Source organism: Xenopus laevis, chromosome 1S (genome assembly GCF_017654675.1).
Source record: "Xenopus laevis strain J_2021 chromosome 1S, Xenopus_laevis_v10.1, whole genome shotgun sequence".
Taxonomy (NCBI): domain Eukaryota; kingdom Metazoa; phylum Chordata; class Amphibia; order Anura; family Pipidae; genus Xenopus; species Xenopus laevis.
In genome coordinates this window covers 34,176,205-34,198,493 of record NC_054372.1, presented here as the reverse complement: position 1 = coordinate 34,198,493, position 22,289 = coordinate 34,176,205, and the positions used below count along the sequence as shown (strand labels likewise).

General features: G+C 39.1%; 1 protein-coding gene across 3 annotated transcripts in view; it reads left to right on the top strand.

The window, feature by feature from the left end:
- wwc2.S (WW and C2 domain containing 2 S homeolog) overlaps window positions 1–22,044 on the top strand; it is a 99,709-nt gene extending 77,665 nt beyond the window's left edge. For 2 of the 3 annotated variants that reach the window (XM_018243193.2, XM_041579510.1), the window contains exons 12-23: window positions 1,779–1,902; window positions 2,232–2,303; window positions 2,395–2,478; window positions 5,751–5,943; window positions 7,074–7,232; window positions 8,401–8,513; window positions 8,783–8,978; window positions 11,059–11,223; window positions 16,988–17,080; window positions 17,783–18,025; window positions 19,655–19,782; window positions 21,227–22,044. In XM_018243193.2, coding sequence (XP_018098682.1) covers window positions 1,779–1,902; window positions 2,232–2,303; window positions 2,395–2,478; window positions 5,751–5,943; window positions 7,074–7,232; window positions 8,401–8,513; window positions 8,783–8,978; window positions 11,059–11,223; window positions 16,988–17,080; window positions 17,783–18,025; window positions 19,655–19,782; window positions 21,227–21,293 — 1,637 coding nt within the window. In that variant the 3' untranslated portion in view covers window positions 21,294–22,044. Of the gene's footprint in view, window positions 1–1,778; window positions 1,903–2,231; window positions 2,304–2,394; window positions 2,479–5,750; window positions 5,944–7,073; window positions 7,233–8,400; window positions 8,514–8,782; window positions 8,979–11,058; window positions 11,224–16,987; window positions 17,081–17,782; window positions 18,026–19,114; window positions 19,233–19,654; window positions 19,783–21,226 lie in introns of those variants that run through there. The other variant, XM_018243194.2, reaches the window with a different exon arrangement.
- Window positions 22,045–22,289: the final 245 nt, after the last annotated feature.

Sequence of the window (22,289 nt, the reverse complement as noted above, 5' to 3'; positions counted from 1 at the left end):
CAAAGGGGCAAGAAAATAATTTCCAATATAGTGTAGTATTATTGCATGAATTTAGTACACCACTTTGTGAGATTAGAGTACTTCTAAAAAAACACAGGCATAAATACCCAATGCACACACTCTGATTTTTTCACTTATATAGGGTTTGGATTGAGCTCTGCCAGGCTCTTGGATTGAGCAGAATCTAGATCCTGCTAAAAATAGCTCATATCCGAACCAAATCCGGGATTATGTGCTTTGCTTTTTTAGTGGTCACTGAATGGCATTGCCTAGAGTTACACAATTATCTACAAAACTCCCCATTTCCTTCTCCGTTAAGAAGGCATGGAACTTTGGTTTCACACAATTTATTACTGTGTTATGAGCAAAAATAGACTGTTTCTAAAACCTCGTGATCGTTCTAAAAATAAATTAAAAATCAAAGGACCAAGGACAGACCCCTGCAGTACCACCACTTTTTGTAATCTATCCTTCAACCCGTTTTCTGTCCAAGTAAAGCCTTGATTGTAACTTCTGCAAATAGGCTTGGAAGGTAAGTCCGCTATTTTAGTATTTTCTATCGTGGCGTCTTGTACAAAACAATGCCCCAAGCTTGAACACCTAAGGTGAACTAATGCAATAACCGCTAGCAAGACATACTGTATTAATTCTAATTGCATTCCCGTGAGTCTGCATTGATTATTTTAAATATATCTAAAGGTTAACTGTTAATAGCACGTACCAAAACTTTTCAGTATATGTGCCAAAGTCTAGTGCCCTTCCATAGTTAATCAGAAATTCTTGTGTGTCCTCTCTATCAATTTGTCGGCCAAAACGGCGTCCCACTGGTAGGATTTCGGGGGCAATAAGTGTGAAGTCCTTCCAAGTCCGCAACTGTTATTGTCAGAGCTTCATGATAGCTGAGGTTATTCCCAGGGGTAATCAATAAATCACGTCACCGCCTTAACTCCCAGTACAAAAGGGAAAAATGAAAAGCCTCTTTATCATGAAAGCGGGGAGAAATCAGCATTTTTCTGTAATACCTTAAGAAAAGACATTCAACAATCAAATCAGCAATCTGAGGCTTTAATACTTGAAACATCTTAACAAGATCAGCTCAGAAGGGGCACATGGTGCATGCCAACACTCTTTGTGACTTGTGGATGAAAGGCCCACGTGAAGCTTCTCAATACATCTTTTAAACAAAGGCACTTGCCACACTGTAGGAGACACGTGTGTGAATATGGGCTTCAGATAAGTTAAGAGGTTCAGCACATGGTGGAATATATTCAATGGGACAAGAAAGCTTTCTTTTAGACTCCATAGACATAACCCCTAAGGACGTTTTATGAGCTTTCATGTTTCAAATAAAATAGCGTTCCTAGTCATGTCAGTGAAGTTGCTCTCTACCAAAACCCAATAAAACTGAAAAATGAATAGCAAGCTGCAACTTTACCAAGAAGGCTGCGTGGGTGAACTGCCGATATATTTTGATCTTCTTTTGTTTTTTGCAGTTTTAATGTTTTGCATAATCTGTTTAACTCAATGTCTACTTGCCTCCCTTGTCTATTCAGCCCTTCTGAACATACTATGGGGTTCAAAATCACATTATATATTTTTATTTAAACTTTCACTAATTTTCACCTTTGCTTTTTGAACCATTGATTAGCTCAGCAGTTAAATATTAAGCAGTAGAAATAAGGAACCAGTGGGAAGTAGTTTGTATAGATAACCACTGAATAGCCTGGGGAAGGGTCATAAGAAGATGTGAGTGAGATTGATTGTCTGTTTCCTTATAGATGTCGAGTTTCCAAGGAAGAACCCGGACAGTGTCCAGGAGGAAAAAGTTACGTGTGTATCTGCGGCCGTATCGGACGAGTCGGTGGCTGGAGACAGTGGTGTATATGAACCATCCGTGAAACCGTAAGTACCCGCAGGATGCAAACTTGAATCCAATCCAACCTGTCCTGTATTATTCCTTTTATGGAGGCCAAAGCAACCAACCGTTGGTTAAATGTACCTTACATTTTAAAAGTAATTTACTGTTGACTTACTTTTCCGCATGCCTGAGAATTCACAAGTGACCCGTGACCCTTTCCAATCAAGTGAATGTGAAGCAATGTATCCATTTGATAAGCTGCCAAAATGTCGCCAAACGAGCGGATCTCTCCGTGTATGGCCACCTTTAGAATATTTGAACGATTGTTCCTTTTCTTTTATGTCTAAGAAACATATTTCTCTTTATCCTACAGTGCTTGTGAGGATGCAGTGTTTAATGATGATTATTCTATTCTTGGAGCAGCTCAAGCTCAGTTAATCCTTAGGTAATGTAATTTACAAATACTACGGTGCTACAGTAATGTGGTATCATAGACCTGCAAACCTAATCTCTTATCTCTATTGTTCTCCTTCCAGATATGATTCAGGAAATTCCAGCTTTGTGATTATAATCGTCAAGGCACGGAACAATCTCTCCTATGTCCAGTTTGGTTCCAGAATGTAAGTGAAAACTTTTGCAGGTGTTCTGCCCACACTGGTTTCCTCTGTTTTCTTGACAGGTCCATGTATTTAAAGGGGTGGTTCACCTTTAAGGTAGTTTTAATATATTATAGAATAGCCAATTCTAAGCAAATTTTCAGTTGGTCGTCATTATTTGTTTTCTATAGTTTTTCAATTATTTGCGTTCTTCTGCTGACTCTTTCCAGCTTTCAGTTGGGGGTCACTGACCCCATCTAAAAAACAAATGCTCTGTAAGGCTACAAATGTAGTGTTATTGCTACTTTTTATTACGCCTCTTTCTACTCAGGCCTCTCCTTTTTATATTCCAGTCTCTTATTCAAATTAGTGCATGGTTGCTAGGGTAATTTTGGCCCTATCAACCAGATTGCTGAAATTGCAAACTGGAGAGCTGCTGAATAAAAAAGCTAAATAACTCAAAAACCACAAATAATAAAAAATGAAAAACAATATCCCCCTCTACATCATACTAAACGTTAATTTAAAGGTGAAGAACCCCTTTAAGTTCTGTGCATGGCTATGGACAGCCTATGAGCATTATCAGATTGCAGTTGGTTACCTACACAAAAAATCCAAGCTGTCTGTGCCTCTTTTCAGTGCAAGTGGAAGGTCTTACTTAAAGGAACAGTAACACCAAAAAATGAAAGTGTTTTAAAGTAATGAAAATATCATGTAGTGTTGCCCTGCACTGGTACAACTGATGTGTTTGCTTCAGAAACACTACTATAGTTTATATAAACAAGCTGCTGTGTAGCAATGGCGGAAATTTAAAAAAGCCTATAGGCACAGGTTAAATAGTGGATAACAGATAACACCATTATGTTCTACAGAGCTTATCTGCTGTGTAACCTGAGCCTTTTCTCCTTTGAATAGCTGCCCCCATGGCTACACAGCAGCTTATTTATATAAACAATAGTAGTGTTTCTGAAGCAAACACAGCAGTTTTACTAGTGCAGGGCAACACTGCATTATATTTTTATTACTTTAAAACGATTTAATTTTTTGATGTTACTGGTCCTTTAACAGGAAGAAATCAAATCACCTTCTTACTTCACACATTACTTTGCCCAAAGAGCTAATCAGACATCTGTGTATTAAGAAACGATTTATACAGGTACAACATTTGGTATATTTCAGTGCTGTCCAGCAGATAGCACCTTTTGAAGAAAATGGTCTTATTTATCCCTATGTATTAATAGTTGAGTTGGACAAACACAGAATACATTAATATCCCTAAACAAGCCTAACTACCATTTGGTTGCTCGCTAATATTGTTAAATCCTCAAATTAAACAAATTAATATAGAATTGCTTAGCATACACATTTCACATTTTTCTGGAGTGACTGGATGTGTAACATAATAGCCAGAATACTACTTCCTGCTTTGCAGCTCTCTAACTCTGAGTTAGTCTGTGACTTAAGGGGGGCTACATGGGACATAACTGTTCAGTGAGTTTGCAATTGATCCTCAGCATGTAGTTCAGATTCAAAAGCAAACCTTTATAACCCATGTGGTCCTCCCTCAAGTCACTGATTGGTTACTGCCTGGTAACCAATCGGTGTAAACCAAGAGAGCTGCAAAAGTGTTCTGGCTATTAAATTAGACATCCAGTCACTCCAGCATTTATAGATTAACATTTTCTATTTACCCAGTTTTTATTTTTATACTGAACAATTCCTTTAAGAGAACTATATCCAGTCAAAATGACCAGCAGGTGGTGCTGTTGTCTATTCATTATAGTAAGAGTCTAAAAACTACTAATATCTTATCTAATGGTTATGTAAATTGCAAAAGGTGCTTAGAAGAGTGCTCTGAGCAATTTTACAATCATTTGTTTTCAGGGTTGACATTAATATGTCAAACTGAATGTTGTTTTGCTTTACTATGACTTTGGGGAATATTGTTTTGGTTTGTAAAAAACAAGAATAAACTACAAGTAGCTTTCTCAATTCCCTCCATATGTTGTTTAAAAAAAAAAACCTGCCTATTTTCTAAATGATAGATGTGTAATCAGCAAACCCCCCCCCCCCATCTGATTGGTCCTGATCACTGGGACAAGTGTTGCTCTGAGAAACCGGTTACATGACTTGAGAATGCTCAGCTTCACATTGACTTCTGTTGATAATCAACCTTCAGGAAGAAAGCACGCATTCCCTTTATAAGCCTAGTTAAAATAGAAAATTTCCTCTCAAGTTCTGAGTACTTTTTGTTACAGTAGATCTACAAGTTCAAAGGGGAGGAATGCGATACAATGGAGACCGCTGTTTTGGTTGATGTCTGATTTATCTCTTTCATCTCGATATTGCCTTCCCTAATTGCAACTACATAAGCTCTTCTTTTCCCTTTTCTCGAGGATTAAAAGTCTCATAAGCGCTTTCAAAATATAAAAGCAGCGGCGGTTACAGAAATTGGCATGCAAGTTCTTCAATAGCTGCCTGGCATGTCGTGCTCAGGAGACTGTGCTGGGACACACAAATCTACTTGTTGACACAGACATTAGAACAACGCCATTTTCCTCGAGCTTTGCAAATCACTATCCCACTGCGTTCTTCTGCCACAAACACATTCACATCACATTTGATATTCCTTTACTTTACTAGGAACAATGTATTCACATGAGCCCCCTGAAACCCTTTTTTCTGTGCCGTTCATAGAATGGGTCTGGTTTTTGAGATTAAACTTTGGCGAATTTTTGTTTGTGAGCACTTTTGGATGTTCTTTAAACTGCTGTCCCAGAAGAGTGAGGTGTGTAGGTTTGTTTGTTCATATTAGGGATGCACCGAATCCACTTTCAAATTCCTAATATGCATGTGTAAAATAGGGATAGGAAAGGAAAAAGTGGGAAAAAATGTTTCCTGTTTTGTGACAAAAAGTCACATGATTTGCCTTCCCGCCCCTAATTTGGATATGCAGATTCGTTTCAGGCATGCACCAGGATTTGTCCTAATCCTGCTGAAAAAGGCCGAATCCCGAACCGAATCCTGGATTTGGTGCATCCCTAGTTGGAATCTGGTCTACAAAAACTTGCCTGGTCCCTAAACATGTATTTAAGAAACATAAGCAAGATTACTTTTTCCACATAATATGGTTGTAAGGGTATTAAAGTCTAATAAGAATTTCTACAATATGATATTTTGTTCATGTAGTTGACATTGGATGGTATGGCACACTTTACCAAATAAAATCCACACAATATAAACATATTTCCTTTTGTCAGCTTGAGTCACCCTGTACAATGCTATAATTGTTGCAGATATTTCCGAGTTGCTGTTCTTCCGTCCTCAAGTGATACCAGCTGCCTCTTCCGGACCAAAGTCTACCCCGCGACTGAGTCTGTCTTATTTAATGAGCTTTTCCGGGTATCCATTTCCCAGACCGCCTTGCAACAAAAGACCCTGAGAGTGGACGTGTGCGCTGTTGGCATAACACATCGGGAGGATTGCCTGGTATATTTTGAACTACATTTTTAATGTTCTATTTAATTTCATATTGACTCCTATAATGTACTGGTTATCACACATGTCCTGAGGCAACCATTCAGTGCATTTTGCAAGGGACATACATAACTGTCACACCCTGAGGCTGCACATACTGGTTTGAAACCACTCTTTAGATTCCATGAAAAGCATCAACATATACGCTTTACTCATCTCAAAAGCTTTCAGACAATAAGTATACAGAATAACCATAAGGTTAGTGCATCTTCACAGTGGTCCACTGATCAAATGGAGGTTTATATCTTCCAGGCAATCCACAGTAGTTGGATACATTGTCTGTCCATGACAATTTAGTGTGACACAAGCATGAGCAACACCTTAGTAGCTCCTCCTTGCAGGGTTGGAGTACTAAATGTAGGCTACAACAGGCCAGCAGATATATATGCTTTGTAAAGGCCTTGAACAAACGTGTTCTTGATTGTGTGTCCCTCCTAGAAAAGCAATGTCCATTGCAGAGCTTTAGCAGGTCACAGATATATTTTTGTACTTAACATAATTGTCAATTACAGGCAAAGGTTGGGTAATGTCAGGTTAGGTAAAAAAAGCTTCAGGAAGATCTGTACTTTATGAAACCTTTGTAAGGACCTATTTGACTAGATTTATGTTTTCATAAAGGCAGCTTTTTAGGCTATTTTTTAGTAACGTAAATATTATATAGAATGCAGTTCGAAGACATGGGCCCCAGGTTGTGAGGCGGCTGCACTTGCATCTCGATTATCCAGCGGCACAGAATGATGCTCCACAGGAATATTTTGGATAGCAGTAAGCACAGCATAATGCGCTACAGGAATCGGTTCCCTTCACATAAACCCAGTTTCTGATTTTATTGATCGTAGCATGTCTGTTCGCCGAAAAGAGTGAAAATACAAATTATTCCTTTTGACCTGTGTGGTGTTGAGTCCCGATCAAATGTATTATAAATGCACTTTGGTTGTTTTTTGTTAAAATTGTCTCAAAGATGAAAAATGCATTTCAGTTGTTGAAAAAAGGCTTTTACGGCTGCTGACTGCTTAAGGGAGCAAAAAAAAAAAAATACAAAGAGCAGCAAAATAACTCATCATTTCAACTTTCCTTTGTAGGCTGGAACTCAGATCAGCTTGGCAGACTTCTCCTTCACTAATGATGTCCATACTCAGTGGTATAACTTGATGCCTTCCAGAACCATTCCTCTTCATAAGGAGCAGCTTGAGAAACCAGTATTGAACGCAAGCAATGCCCTCCCTGCAGCTTTGGATCTGGTATGTTGGGTATTCTTCTTAATAACTTCAGTATATTTTGTGACACTGCATCTTGATTCAGAACATAGCCATCCTCCCTCCACCATGTCTTGTGTGTTGGTTGCTGATCTTGGACATTACAAACAGAGTTGAGGCATGGCTATGCGAGTGGTGTTGCAATGAAAAAGTAAATAGCTTATCAAGTTGATTGTGTGGTCCAGGTGCACCAGCCTCAGACCCCCAGATTCAGGAAGCGGCAAACTGATATACAGAGTGAAAACATTGGGCTATCTGGCGCTCAGAATGATCTGCAGGGCCAAAAGTACAGGTTAAAAAACGTCTTTATTGATCATAATTGAAATTATGAATGCATCTCCATAGGCCCTATGCGTGTCGTACCTGCATGGTAACTAGTCATATGCAAATGGTGTTCCCAACTGTCACATTACAGTCCAATAAAAATGTACCGAATCCTTGATTCCTAAATGTTCAGCCAAACTGTATCCAACCCCTTAAACTTGCATCACTTTAAAGTTCCGAACAAGTGAACATGACAACTCGTGCAATGTTGATTTTTCTCCAATTTAAATACTTCTAGTCTTCTAATTTATGTTGGTATTTGGCCAAATCTTTTGTGGAGGATTTGGTATTATGGTTTGTGTGCATCCCTACAGTTCAATCATTCCCGAGATAATAGTTTAATGTGGCCAGCAGTGATTTAATGTGATTTAATTTTAAGCATTTTTTTCTTTTAGAATAAAAGTTGTTCTTATATGAGCGTGCAATAGGTTCAGGTATATCCAGAATGCTTGCATTCCATGATTTCCAGATAAGGGATCTTTCCATAATTTGCATCACCATGACTTAAGTCTGCAAAAAAATCCAATAGGATTGTTTTGCCTCCAATATTGCCCTTAATTCAGAACTTTCTGGATAACGGGTTCCCAGATAAGTTGTCCCATTCCTGTACAAATAAAATCTGGCAAATATATATTGCTGCTTAGTAAACTTTTATAATCGCTGTTATAACATGATTCATTGAAAGGGATACTGTGCTACCTACCCTAGAATATCAGGGTATTATTCCTTATATATAATCATATAATATATTTTCTTTTTAGATATTAATGCTGGATCACTATGATTTGTTGTCCTTTTATACTGATTGCCACCTCTCTGTACCTGTTAGGATGCAGTATCGGCATTGCTGGAAATGACATCTGCAGAGCTTGAAGCAGTGGAGCAAGAACTGGCACAAGAAGAAGATGACGATCAGAAACAATTATGCCCTGGGGATGACTGGTATGTAGTAATACAGTTATAGAAATCTATATATTTTTTTTTTTTTAATACATCACAATATTCTAACATTTTGAAATGGGGAACTTTTTAACGCACGCACGCACGCTTTTTTGTGCATGGAAATAAAAGAGCTATTGTAAGGATTGTGAGCTTTATTCAATTTTTTAAACACACTGCTATTATTCTGAACACAACTGTATATACAGTATGTATGCATACAGTAAGCATATTTTTTTCACATTCACCACCATTTATATCTATATTTCTAGGCCAGAGATGGCACCAGAAGAATCGTTTGGTACCCTGGAGGAACATGAGGCAGGCCTTCTGCTCAGTGGTGAATACTACGCCATGCCGCTGCAGTTGTCCACTGGCACACCAGAGAAATCCGAAGAGCTTTATGGAGAAGCAAATAACTGGGACTCTGCTGACTCTCCTGTCCCTCAAGCTGAGCCTCCAACTCTGGTACTGTTTACATCTGACATTCTCTCTGCTTTTTCTTGCTAAATAATTTGCAGTCAGCTCTGCTTCTTAGCCAGACAAGGAGAGCAACAAGAGCGTGTTACTTACTGGAAATAATGTGACTAGCAGATTTAAAGTCATTTGATTTGATTCATTGAAAATGCCAGCAGGGCCTCAAGCTGGATGTTTGCACACAAGGCTTTTTTTTTATTCAAGGGGGTGTTTCTTGAAATCCTATTTATTTCCATTGACACAACTAGTGTAACCTAATGAGGAACATTGCCTGGGCAAGCTCACCTCAGCACAAAACTCTATCTGCACACAATGACAACAGGCTAAATCAGTACTGAATGCCACCATGCTGTTCTGGGTCCTTTGTCGGATAGAATTCTATTTTTTCAGTAGAGGCTGTCATTTCCTTGCCCAGCTTATCTTCAAATAACAGCCAAGTGCAAGCTGAGAATCATATTTTTGTGCAAGGTAAATATCAGTTTAAGCAATATTAGTTTATCTTACTGTAACTTAATCCCTATCCCTGCAGCTGTTGCAAATGCCAACTCCCTTCAGCTAACTATTGACTGGCAAAGTCCCCAGGAGTAAAGTTTTGAGGCTTAGCAGCACACCTAGCAATATTCCTGTGCCCCAGCTTGCTCAGGCCTTACTTTATTACCCAACTCAGTGTTCCATTACACTTGTCTTTTGATATGATTGTCATTCACTTTAATGGAATACAATAACTGCGATGAAATGTAGGCTTATTGTTTCACCAGAAGAAAATACAGACTGTTCAGAATTTTCCCATAAACCAAAAGCATGTTATTGTAAAATAAGTTATGAGTTTATGTTATAACAAATACAATTTTGATTCAGGCCTAGTGTCTTTTAGCAACTATGAAGAGATTTGCTTTTAAACAGCAGGTCAATAAAGTCTACGTGATTCTACACCATCCAAATTAGAGAAAGATCCCTTGTCCAGAAAACCTCAGGTCCCAAGCATTCCAGATAATAGATCCTATACATAAAATAAGTTACGACTGGAACTTTCCATACTGATGCTGGAGTAATGTGTTGTTTCCACTTTAGAATTTACACCTACTATAAAAAAGCATAGTGTTTAGCATAGTAAAATAGCATATATTTATGGGATACTCTCACAGGAAAACTGTTTTTCCCCCCCCAAAAATGCATCCGTTAATAGTGCTGCTCCTGCAGAATTTTGCACTGAAATACATTTTGTAAAAGAGCAAACATATTTTTTTTTATATTTAATTTTGAAATTTGGCATGGGGCTAGATATATTGTCAGTTTCCCAGGTGCCTAGAGGCCATGTGACTTGTGGTCTGATAAACTCCAGTCACCCTTTACTGCTACAATGCAAGTTAGAGTGATATAAACCCCCCCTTCCCTCTCCAGCAGCCCATCAACAGCCTATCAATAGAATAATGGGTAGATAAACAGCTACCTGACACCTCTGCTGAAGAATGTGTTTGCATTTATAAATGCTCCCTTTAGACATGAGAATAGCACCCATGCAAAAATCTTGCTTGGGTGCTATTCTCCTGTCTACCACAAGGCAGCACGACCTAGGTTGTGGTGTAAAACAATCGGAAGGAGATACACAAGTGCTGTCTCTAAGCAGTTCCATCTTGAACTGCTGGCTCCTTCTCAAAGCCTAGAAATCTGGCACAACGCACAGACATGGCTGCCTCTACACCAATATTGCATTTGTTGGTTCAAGAATAACATTTTAAATGGTAGAGTGAATTATTTGCAATGTAAACCGTGTAATTCAGAAATAAAAAGCAAACCATAAAATTCATGGCAGAATCCTTTTAATAATACAATAGTTTTACTCAAAACAGTGATACTGACTTGCCAAGTTTGTTATAATTGCAGTACCTTCAGGGGGCAAGAGCCAACTATCGGTGAACAATTCAAACCTCTAAAGTAATCCTTAGAATTAACATGAATCCTTTGTATTTGCTAGACATGCTCAGTAAGCAGATACAGTAGCCCAAACGATGCTGCCTATCTGTTATTCACACAAAACTGATCATTTATTTACCTTGATCTCCATTGACAGGTTGACAAGGAAACTAATACAGAAGAAGCACTTCGGGAAAATCTTTCAGTCCGACCAAAAGAGAGGGCTAACCTTGGATCCAGGCAGCGGCCTTTTGTTCGAAACAGCATGATTGTACGCTCTCAGACATTTTCCCCAGGAGAGAAGAACCAATATATATGTAGGGTAAGGCTGCAATTAAAATATTTAATTGTTTTCATGCATTAAAATAAGTAATATTTCTCAGCAGACAGCCAAGGATGCAACTCCCTACTATTATTTCATACCTATAGAACTGTAGGGTATCAGTATGGGCATTTCATGGGCTGTTTAGGGTGGACCCCAGGTTAATCTATCTCTGCAGTTTGCAATGTTTTATTGGAGATGGGAGCAGGACAGTAGCAATTGAGAGGTATTAAGTACATAATTTTGCAGATATGTTGCACTTGACAATAAAGAGGTGTGTACATGATGCATGGCTGATGAACAGTCTACATGCTACAGAATACATTCATTTCAGTGTTGGTATAAGGTTAGCCATTATTTTAGAAGTGTCCATTATTGTAAAGGCATACCTCAAATGAATTCCTGTTATAAGTCATTATATAGATTTATCATCATTTCAACCAATTTGTCACTTTGTTTAGAAAAACCCAATTGTGGCTTAGCACCTAGCAGGACAGATCATACTGGATAGGGGAAACAGTAAGCCAAAAATAAAATATGCATAAATGCCTTGTGGCGATTACTGTTATGTTTCACATATGAAAGTAGCGCGGAGAAATAGAAACACTGATATTTATTATATGATCTTGCCTAGTAGGACTGTGTGCTTGAGTCTGATTAAACACTAAGCGGTGCTTATTGTTTCTGGCTAATTAAAGTAAGTGGAGAAGAGAGAGGCTGTAAAGCCAGTATAACTTTTCGCATGTTTCTTGTTTTTAAGAAACTCGTAATTGTGGCTCATGATCCCCTCTGTGATTTAGTCACAAGAACGGACATGACAAGCCCTGGCTCTTAAAGGAGAACTATTGTGAAAATAAAAATTTACTATAAGCTTCATCATACTGAAATAAGAAACTTTCTAAATACAATCAATTAAAAATTCAGCATAATTTCTAAAAATAATCAAGTTTATCTTCACTATCCCTCTCTCAGCATCTGTTTCTTTTCATTTTGTCTTCCTGCAGCAGTTGGGTGTCAGATATTCATTGACGGTTAGATCCAATATATCTAATAGGGGGCTTCCTTTCCTAGCAGATGAATTAGAGCTCACTCAAATAACTGATTCCAGTACAAACAAAATCTAACCAAATAACTGCCTTTTGCACAAATCCTGCATGTAGAGAGACAGGATTTCTGGTGATTTTAATAGAGTGAGCTCTAATACATCTTCTAGGCAAAATGAGCCCCCCCCCCATAAAATATATTGGATCTAACTGTCAATGATTATCTGACACCCAACTCCTGCATGAAGAGAGAATGAAGAGAAACAGATGCTGAAGGGATAGTGAAGATTAACTTGATTATTTTAGAAACGGGACAGAATTTTTAATTGATTGTATCTAGAAAGTTTCTTATTTCAGTATGATGAAGCATATATTAAATTCTCATTTTCACGATAGTTCCCCTCTAAAATTACAAAACATTAGCCGGTAGCTCTAAGTGATTCCTCACATTACAGTCCCTGGCATATACCCACACCACCTCAGTAGAAATCATTGTGCAAGCTACAAAACACTTCCAGGAAGCTTAGAAATCAGCTATACTAATTGTATATAGATCAAATATCAGCAGATAATCTGCATTCATTTTCAGGGAACATTCACAATCAACCACAGTGGCGTAACTACCGGGGGAGCAGGGGGTGCAACTGGGCCAGGGCGCATCCCCTCAAGGCCCCCCCGGCAGCTCGCGCACCACTGGATTCCGGTTGAAAATATCGTACGGAGGGGGGCGGGGGGCCCGGCTGCGCTTCCTGCGCCAGGGCCCATCCCCCTCAAGTTACGTTACTGATCAACCAGCTCCCCTACCGCATGAATTTGCCGGAAACGTCAATCAGACATTGATAATCATTTGTTCCTCTTGTAAACTGATCGGCTGGATCATGACCAGAAATGGCATTAATCTGCCCCAAGATTAGGACGCACCTCTCATATCATAAGCATCGGCATTAACTCTGATTATAGCTTTCTCCCTCTGTACAGTAGATTTCTCAGATAAAAGGTTTTACCAGTAAAGCACAAAGTATAAGTGCTCTCATACATCATCTGTATGAGCAGCAGATAATAGCTTTAAGGCTACTGCCAGAAAGGGCTGAAACAGCCAATGCACTGGCTTTTGCTCCCTCCTGTGTCTGCAATGAGAGGCACTGCTTTGGCGTGCGTGTAGACACATGGGGGCAAATTCATCTACGGGCGAATTTTCATCAGCGACCGATTCGCTGGCAAATTTTGCTAGCGTTCATTTCTGCCTCGCGAAACTTCGTTAGCACTCTTGCGCTTAGGTTAATTTGAATAGGGCGGGTACCGAAAAGTCGTATGGATGTCTTTAATAGTAATGTTGGTGCAAATGCTTGAAGTGGCCACTATTTAAAACACATGTCCAATAAGCCAAAATAAAGACAACAGAGATCCTCTAATGCTCTAGACATGAGCCCACCCTAAAAGAAACGTGCAAACTGACAGGCTTATTATTGTAAATTATTCTTTCATTTTGTCCAAAGCAGAAAAGATGGATCCATGTTAATATTTCCTTCATGCAATTGTCTTCCTTACTAATAAAGAATGAAGATAATAATATTAAAATGTTACGGAGGATGTTAAGAGATCTAGGTTTACATTTCTGTTTCAAGCCTCTTCCATTTGAAGTTGATGGCTTTATCCCTGCTGATGCTCTTCATTTTCCCTTACAGACATCACAGCTCTGCATTGCTACTGATATTGCTATAGGCTGTCCTTTGTAGTAATCCTTCCCAGTATAATGGCTTAGTGCAGTATACTTCAGTGTTTGTTTTAAAGGAACTGTTCAGTGTGAAAATAAAAACTGGCCAAATATATAGACTGTGCAAAATAAAACAGGTTTCTAATATAGTTAGTTAGCCAAAAATGTAATGTATAAAGTCTGAATTGATTGGATGTCTAACACAACAGAAACACTACTTCCTGCTTTTCAGCTCTCTAACTCTGAGTTAGTCAGTGACTTGAAGGGGGACCACATGGGACATATCTGTTCAAGGAGTTTGCAATTGATCCTCAGCATTCAAAACAGATATGACCCATGTGCAGGCCCGGACTGGCAATCTGTGAGTTCTGGCAAATGCCAGAGGGGCTGCTATAAGGTCCCATAGAAAGTCACTATTTAGTGGGCTGGTGGGAGCTGTTTGGGCCTCTGTGTGGGCTGATTGGGCCTCTGCGTACCTGAAATGCCAGGGCCTATTTAATTCTCAGTCAGGACCTGCCCTTGTGCCCCCCTCAAGTCTCTGATTGGTTACTGCTTGGTAATCAGGGTAACCAATCAGTGGAAACCAAGAGAGCTGAAAAGCAGGAAGTAGTGTTCTGGCTATTATATTAGACATCCAGTCACTCCTTTATACATTACATTTTTGACTAACTAACTATATTAGTGTAACGACCACTTGGCTAACCCCCCTGGTGCCAAGGTCATACCTGCTTACCAACTCGAGTCCTGAGTCCCCTTTGCAAGGTGAAAGGGTACTGGGAATGCTTCTCTGGCAGTGCCTCCACCTAATGGGATCTGGGAATACACCTGCGGTGGCCCCATTAGGACAACAAATCAATCACTAACTTTATTATATAACAAATATAACTTTTATGCAAATTTAAAGGGGAAGTAACACTTTACAATCACATTAATAAAAATGCCCACTACCCTAGGAACCTGTAGCAGTCCAGTCCTGGTAATTCCCTGCCAGGAAAAGTCCCGCACTACTCCATTTTGGCAGCCCAAGAGTCTCATTCCCTTGTCCCCAAAAGAGTACCAGTCCTAGGTAGCGCTACCTGCCCACATACTTTCCCGCTGGAAAGTATTTTCTCCCACGTGGCAGGCACACAAACAGCCTGTTTATCCAAACAGGAGATCACTGGATCCTCATCCTTTCCTACCCCTTCCCTCAGGTAACACTCACCCCAAAGGAGTCACACAGACGGGTAGTCTCACACTGAGCTGACAGGCATCCACAGCGATGACATCTCTAACTCCAGGTTCTCCTAGCTGAGCATATCACCTGCTTGATCCATTTGCTGAACTGTAGCTCCCAGTACTGTCTATAGCACAAGCCTTTAAAGTCCAGTGTCTGGCATCTATCTTCCGGAATATCAGGGTCTAGTTATCCCTGAGCCCACACAGGGCTGTGGTGTGTCTCCATAGCCTGAGGTCTGCCACTGCAGCACCCCAGCCAACGATCACTCCATCCTGCATCCAACTCAAGATCCAAATCAAGATGATTGTGTGAGCACATGGCATTCTCCTTTTATATTGGTGCACAGCGACACCTCGTGGCTTCCTTTGGAATCAACCAGGCTGCACCAATCCAAGAGCTCTGCCCCTGGAAACTCTAGGAAACCCCACTCTCAGCCATGAGGCTCCGACCAAAGGGGAAATTAACCCTTTCGGGTCCCTACATTAGAAACATTTTTTATTTTGCACAGCCTATCTATTTACCCAGTTTTTATTTTTACACTGAACAATTCCTTTAAAGAAATTTACATCAGTGCGTCCAGTGTCCAGTATCAATGAGCCTTTTCTGTGTATCTTAATTTATAGTAGACTTAATGTATGGAGATCCAAATTATGGAAAAGCCCCTTTATCCAGAAAACCCCAGGTCCTGAGCATTCTGTATAACAGGTCTCATACATGTATTAGCAATTTTTTTACAACGATAATATAATAAAATTGAAACAGCACAAGTCTGTTGGTCGACCAGTAGATGGTGGTGTTGTTTCAATTTCATATCACTGTAATGATCTTAATGTCTTCAAAATAGTTTTTTTTTAAAAAAAAAAACTTAAAAAAAATAAAAAAAATAAATAAAAATAAAGCCTAACTAAAGGAGTAGGGCAGGAAAAAAAGAGCAGTAAAAGATCTGTGTCTCCAAAGATGCCCCAGTAGCTCCCCATCTTCTTTTCTGCTGATTCACTGCACATGCTCTGTGCTGCTGTCACTTACTGAGCTTAGGGACCCACAATATATAGTACAATATAAATGTAAATATAAGTCTGATTAGTAATGAATACAGATAATTACTACATGGCAGCACAGAAACCAGTGCAATTAGCATCAGAATTTAATAATCAGCCCTGTAGCATCAGCTTATATTAAGGGCCAACCTCATTTTCTGCTGGATAATTTGCAGCAATCCCTAAATTTAGCTTCTCAACAGCTGCTCAGAGCCCACTGAGCATGTGAGTGTCGCAGACACTTTCCAAGATGGTGACCCCCTGTGACAAGTTTGAAGTCCTGGATCACTGCTGCTATTGACAAGCTGAAACTTTAGGCTGGTGCAATAAGTTCCATATAAAATATGGCATTTTTAGCCATATTCATTTTTAGGGTATAGTTCTCCTTTAAAAGAGCACTTTTGCAGTGTTTCAGTAAATGGGTCATTGCGTTCAAGATAAGCCATTCTCATTCTGTGTTTTTTCATTGGTGTCGGGGGAGAAAACCTAAACTCAGTGCAGAAATAATGGCTCTTATGCTTATTTACACTGGCGTAATTACAGAGGAAGCAGACACTGCGTGGGCCCCGGTTTCCTCTATAGCATTGAAATCCCTGCTGCTTTCTTTTTCTTTAAACTGACAGAGAGCAAACGGCGCAAGCGGGGTTTCGCTATGCGGTGCGGCCAGGAGTACAAAAATTTTTATGGTAGCGGGGTCTGGCCTGCTGATGTTACCCCCCTGTTTATTTAATGCATTATTCTCTCTTCACAGCTGAATCGAAGCGACAGTGACAGCTCTACCCTCGCCAAAAAGTCTCCATTCATTAGGAATGCCAATGAGAGACGGAGCTTGAGAGTGAAGCGGGTAAGTGGTATGAGGCTTTAATTCAGTGTGTACACTGTAGACATTTACATATTTCATAATGAAGTATTGTAGCTGTGCCAGTCCTGCTGTGGTGCAACAAAAACAACATCTCATGCTGATATTCAAGCAGACACCCAGTTATCTTCTTCTCCTGATCTTACAAGGAAAGCAGACAACAGGCAATTTTCCCCATATATGGAAGAATATTTTCAGTGCTGCTAAAATCATACAAGAAGCCTCCATGCAGAAATCTAATGGCATTCTGGGGGGCTGCAGAGATTAAATGCTGAGAAGGGTAAACCCTAAGTACTGCACCCCTTGATGTTAGTCTTGTAGAACAAAGAATTGTTGTTAGAAATGGGGAGAGCAAGGTGTAGCTCCCTTAAAATCTTTAGTGGCAATGTCTCTGTATGTGCATAGCGATCAACTGCTCACTCTTTACTAAAGTTGTACATTGTTATTCCTTAGCAGCCCACTCGCATCAGTGATCTATGATATTGAAATGAAGAGCTCACATTATTTGTGCTGTCAGATGAGCAAAGTTGGACACTGAATATATGTGTTTATGAGTAGAAGGTACTATATTTTATGCCTCAATGGACACCTCCTTGTAGACGCACAGCAATCGTATTATTTCAGATACCAGTGATAGATACTGCCTGATTAAGAGGTTAACAAAAGACATATTTCTTCTGAAAATAGCCCATCTGCCAGCCGATGACCAGAAGAACTGTGCATGAATGCCGTGAGAGGACCTCTATAGACTTGGAGCTGGATCTTCAAGCATCGCTTACCAGACAGAGTCGGCTCAATGATGAGCTTCAGTCTTTACGAGACCTAAAGCTGAGGCTAGAGGAGATGAAAGCCAGAGGAGAGACAGAGTTGCCTACATGTGTACTGGAAGATGAGCGTTTCCAGAGGCTCTTGAAACAAGCTGAAAAACAGGTACTTGTTGAACAGATCAATGTGAGATTAATTCAATTTTTAGGTACCTTCTAGTAACTGCTGCTAATCTCTGTATCATAAGCCTTAAAAGGGAAGTACACCCCCTTTTCAAGTTGAGTGCAATGAGTGTTTTTAGGCTTAATCTAAGATAGTTATCTATGTCACAAGGACCAAACATAGAGTAGCTTCAATTTCCCTGTTCGTCCTCATAAGATAAAGAAATAACAAAATCTGTTGATTATATGTGATTAAAACAAAAGGGGGGTATACTACCCCTTTAAGCAGGTACATGCATCCAATATTTCCACTAGGATTAAATCACGTTTTTTGTTATTTACACATCCATCCATAACATATTGTGTTCCTCTACTGCAGTGATCCCCAACTAGTGGCTCGTGAGCAACATGTTGCTCACCAACTCCTTAGATGGTTTCAAAGCAAGTGCTTATCATAGAATTCCCTGCTTGGATGCAAGTTTTGGTTGCATAAAACCAGGTGCACTGACAAACTGGGCCTCCTGTAGGTTGAAAGTCCATATAGGGGCTATGAAAGGGTCAATCACAGCCCGTATTCGGCACCCCCAAATCCTGCGTTGCTCCTTAACTCCTTTTATATCTGAATGGTGCTCACGGGTAAAAAAAGGTTGGGGACCCCTGCTCTACTGTTTTGCCAAATCAGGAGCAGAAGAAATTGTCAGGAAAGAGTTGTTTGCTTCTTTGATTGTGCTTTGTATCTGACAGGTAGAGGATACAGTATTGTAGTTTTTGTTTACTATACAATCTGAATTTTTAGTGGAAAATTTTTTTTTTTAGATTTATTATACCCCAAGGCTGAAAAAAGTCTGAATCCGAAAATCCTCCATCTCAGACCTGCCAAGGTTGTTCTGTATATAAGTAGATGGGAGAGGTTTTCCCTGATCTGATTAAATTAAGCTTTTTTTTTTTTTTTTTTTTTATAATAAATAAGGTCAAATTGTAGATTCTAGTTTGGTCTGACTTTTTTTAATAAAATAATCCAAAAAATTCAGATTTTGATAAATAACCCCTGTAATGTCTTAATAGAATGCTAAGCATTTTTGTATATCTGTAGGCTGAACAGTCAAAAGAGCAACAAAAGCAAGGTCTGAATGCTGAAAAATTGATGAGAAAAGCTTCAAAAGATGTTTTTTTTAGATTTATCATACCCCAAGGCTGAAAAAAGTCTGAATCCGAAAATCCTCCATTTCAGACCTGCCGAGGTTGTTCTGTATATAAGTAGATGGGAGAGGTCCCTATCCCATTTGGAAGTTTCTGTCTGTGCTGAAATTAGCCCGAAAATCTGACTATTTTGGGCTTTTCGGGCAAAAAGCCAAAAAAATTCTGGCTTTTTGGGAAAAAGCCCAAAAAATTTGAGCGGTTTGGTGAAAAAATCTGAAAAAAACTGTACAATTCTGATTTTCACTCGATTTTAGCGAGTTTTCCCTGATCTGATTAAATTAAGGTTTTTTTTTTTTTATAATAAATAAGGTCAAATTGTAGATTCTAGTTTGGTCTGACTTTTTTTTAATAAAATAATCCAAAAAATTCAGATTTTGATAAATAACCCCTGTAATGTCTTAATAGAATGCTAAGCATTTTTGTATATCTGTAGGCTGAACAGTCAAAAGAGGAACAAAAGCAAGGTCTGAATGCTGAAAAATTGATGAGAAAAGCCTCAAAAGATGTTTGCAGGCTCAGAGAACAGAGCCAGAAGGTGCCTCTGCAAGTTCAGTCATTCAGGTGAGACTCTCTCTCTGTGCCGCACAGTCAAACATTGCCACGTTACTGATTTATACCTCTCCCAGGGTTAACAGTGTCTAAAACTTTACAGGACCAGTAAGTTTGCTGTTATTCTTTGTCTATTTAACATTTTCACATTTCACACCTTGCATCTGATGTGTCAACTCTAGCTCAAAAGTTGCATCTGTTTCATATATTCGGTGCAAATTGCATTGGCGCAATTCAGCTGGTGCATAGGGGATTCCTATTGGTGCAGCACATCAGAGCAGGTGGAACGTTCAGGAGCCTTTGTGCCACTGCATGCTTATGCCTTATTCCCCAAAGGCAGAGCAAGAAGCATTTTGGTGCACAGCATAATATAGAGGGCACCTAGTGTTCTGCCTTGCCATTGTAAATGATCCCTACTATATTAAAGGACTCATTTACAGATCCTCATGGCACAAGTGATGGAGTGCTAAGGGGTGCAAGGAGCAGAACACAGAGTTAGTAGGCACAGGCGACAATACTTGCAGGAATAGCTGGCGATGTATTGCTTGTGTATTATACAAGTTTGTTCTGTGCACTCCACATAGAGGGAAATCTGTACCCCACAGTTAAAGGAATCGTTCAGTATAAAAATAAAAACTAGGTAAATAGGCTGTGCAAAATAAAAAATGTTTCTAATATAGTTAGTCAAAAATGTAATGTATATAGGCTGGATGTCTAACATAATAGCCAGAACACTACTTCCTGCCTTGCAGTTCTCTTGGTTTCTACTGATTGGTTACCAGGCAGTAACCAATCAGTGATTAGAGGGCAGCCCATATGGGTCATAACTGTTGCTTTTAAATCTGAGCTGAATGCTGAGGATCAATTGCAAACGCACTGAACAGTTATGTCCCATGTGGCCCCCCTTCAAGTCACTGACTAACTCAGAGTTAGAGAGCTGCAAAGCAGGAAGTAGTGTTCTGGCTATTATGTTAGACATCCACCCACTCACTCCAGCCTTTATACTATTATACATTTTTGCCTAACTAACTATATTAGAAACATTTTTTATTTTATTATTATTATTATTATTTTATTATCTATTTACTCAGTTTTTACTTTTACACTGAATTTTTCCTTTAATGGGACATGTTGTTTTATACTAGGGATGCACCGAATTCACTATTTTGGATTTGGCTGAATCCTTTGTGAAAGATTCGGCCGAATAACGAACCATATGCATATGCAAATGAGGGTGGGAAGGAGGGAAAAAAGCCACATGCGCAGCTAAAAAATGTTTGGCTTCCTTGTTTTGTGCCAAAAAGTAACATGGGATTTCGATTCGGTTCGACCAGGCACAAGTTCACGTCCGTATCCGAATACTGCTGAAAAAGGCTGAATCCTTGCTGAATAGTGCATCCCTATTTTATACTAGGCAATAAATCAGTGATTAACTGAAGTGTTCCTTTTATTGCAGAGAGAAGATTGCCTACTTCACAAGAGCAAAGATCAGCATACCATCCCTGTCAGCCGATGATGTATAGTCATATTCTATTTTTTTTATAGCTGTATTTTTCCAAACCTCCATCTTTTTAGATGAACTTTTTTTGTAGCATCGCTATATCTACTTTTATTGGGGAAAAAAATATTTTTTTTACACTAGCCCATCATTTGTAAAATACTGAATTAATATACAAATGAGAAAAAATACCAAAACGAAAAAGAAAAAAAGAAATATGCAACCAAAGTAGGCTAATTTGCTACACTGATGGTAATTTTGTACAGTTTATATTCCTGTTTTCCTAATATTTTGTAAAATCGGCACAAAGAAACATTGGGCGTGTGAAGTAAGTATCACTGCGATCGGAGATACTACATCTACAATGTGGTTTAATGATTTCGCTCTTTTTTTTTCATGTAAGCTGACTGTGAAAATGGCAAAACAGCCATATATGTATAAATATATAAATATTGTTTGTTTGTTTTTTGCACCAGAGACTGACTTGTTAAGTCAAAACCTTTCTCCAAACTAAAAGGCTGCCTCTTGAACCAGTTGCTTGTGAGATAGCTCAGCGGTGCTTTCTTGTTGTTAAGAAGAGTTCAATTTGATTGTAGTTGTAGAGCTGCCTTACCATTGAAATGATAGTGAAGCATCAAGTTACCCTCAACCTAAAAGGAAAAAGCATTACTAAAAATGTAGACAGTTGTGCTCTAATTGGGCTTAGTCTGACTTCTGTAAAAATAGGAGCATAAACACTGAACTGCTTTAAATATATATTTATTTTTACAAAAGGACCATTCCCATTCCTCCTCTTTGACTGGAAGAATCATTCAACCCCTTCATGGCCTTTAATGTTGTAAAGGTGGATTCTGGGACTTCAAGGCATTCTGTCACTGGAAAACTTTTATTTTTTTAAAGGCATCCATTAATAGAGCTGCTCCAGTTTCTGCACTGAAATACATTTTTTAAAAGGCCAATAAGGTTTTCTTTTTATAAATTTTGAAATCTGATACGTGGCTTGACATAGTTTCCCAGGTGC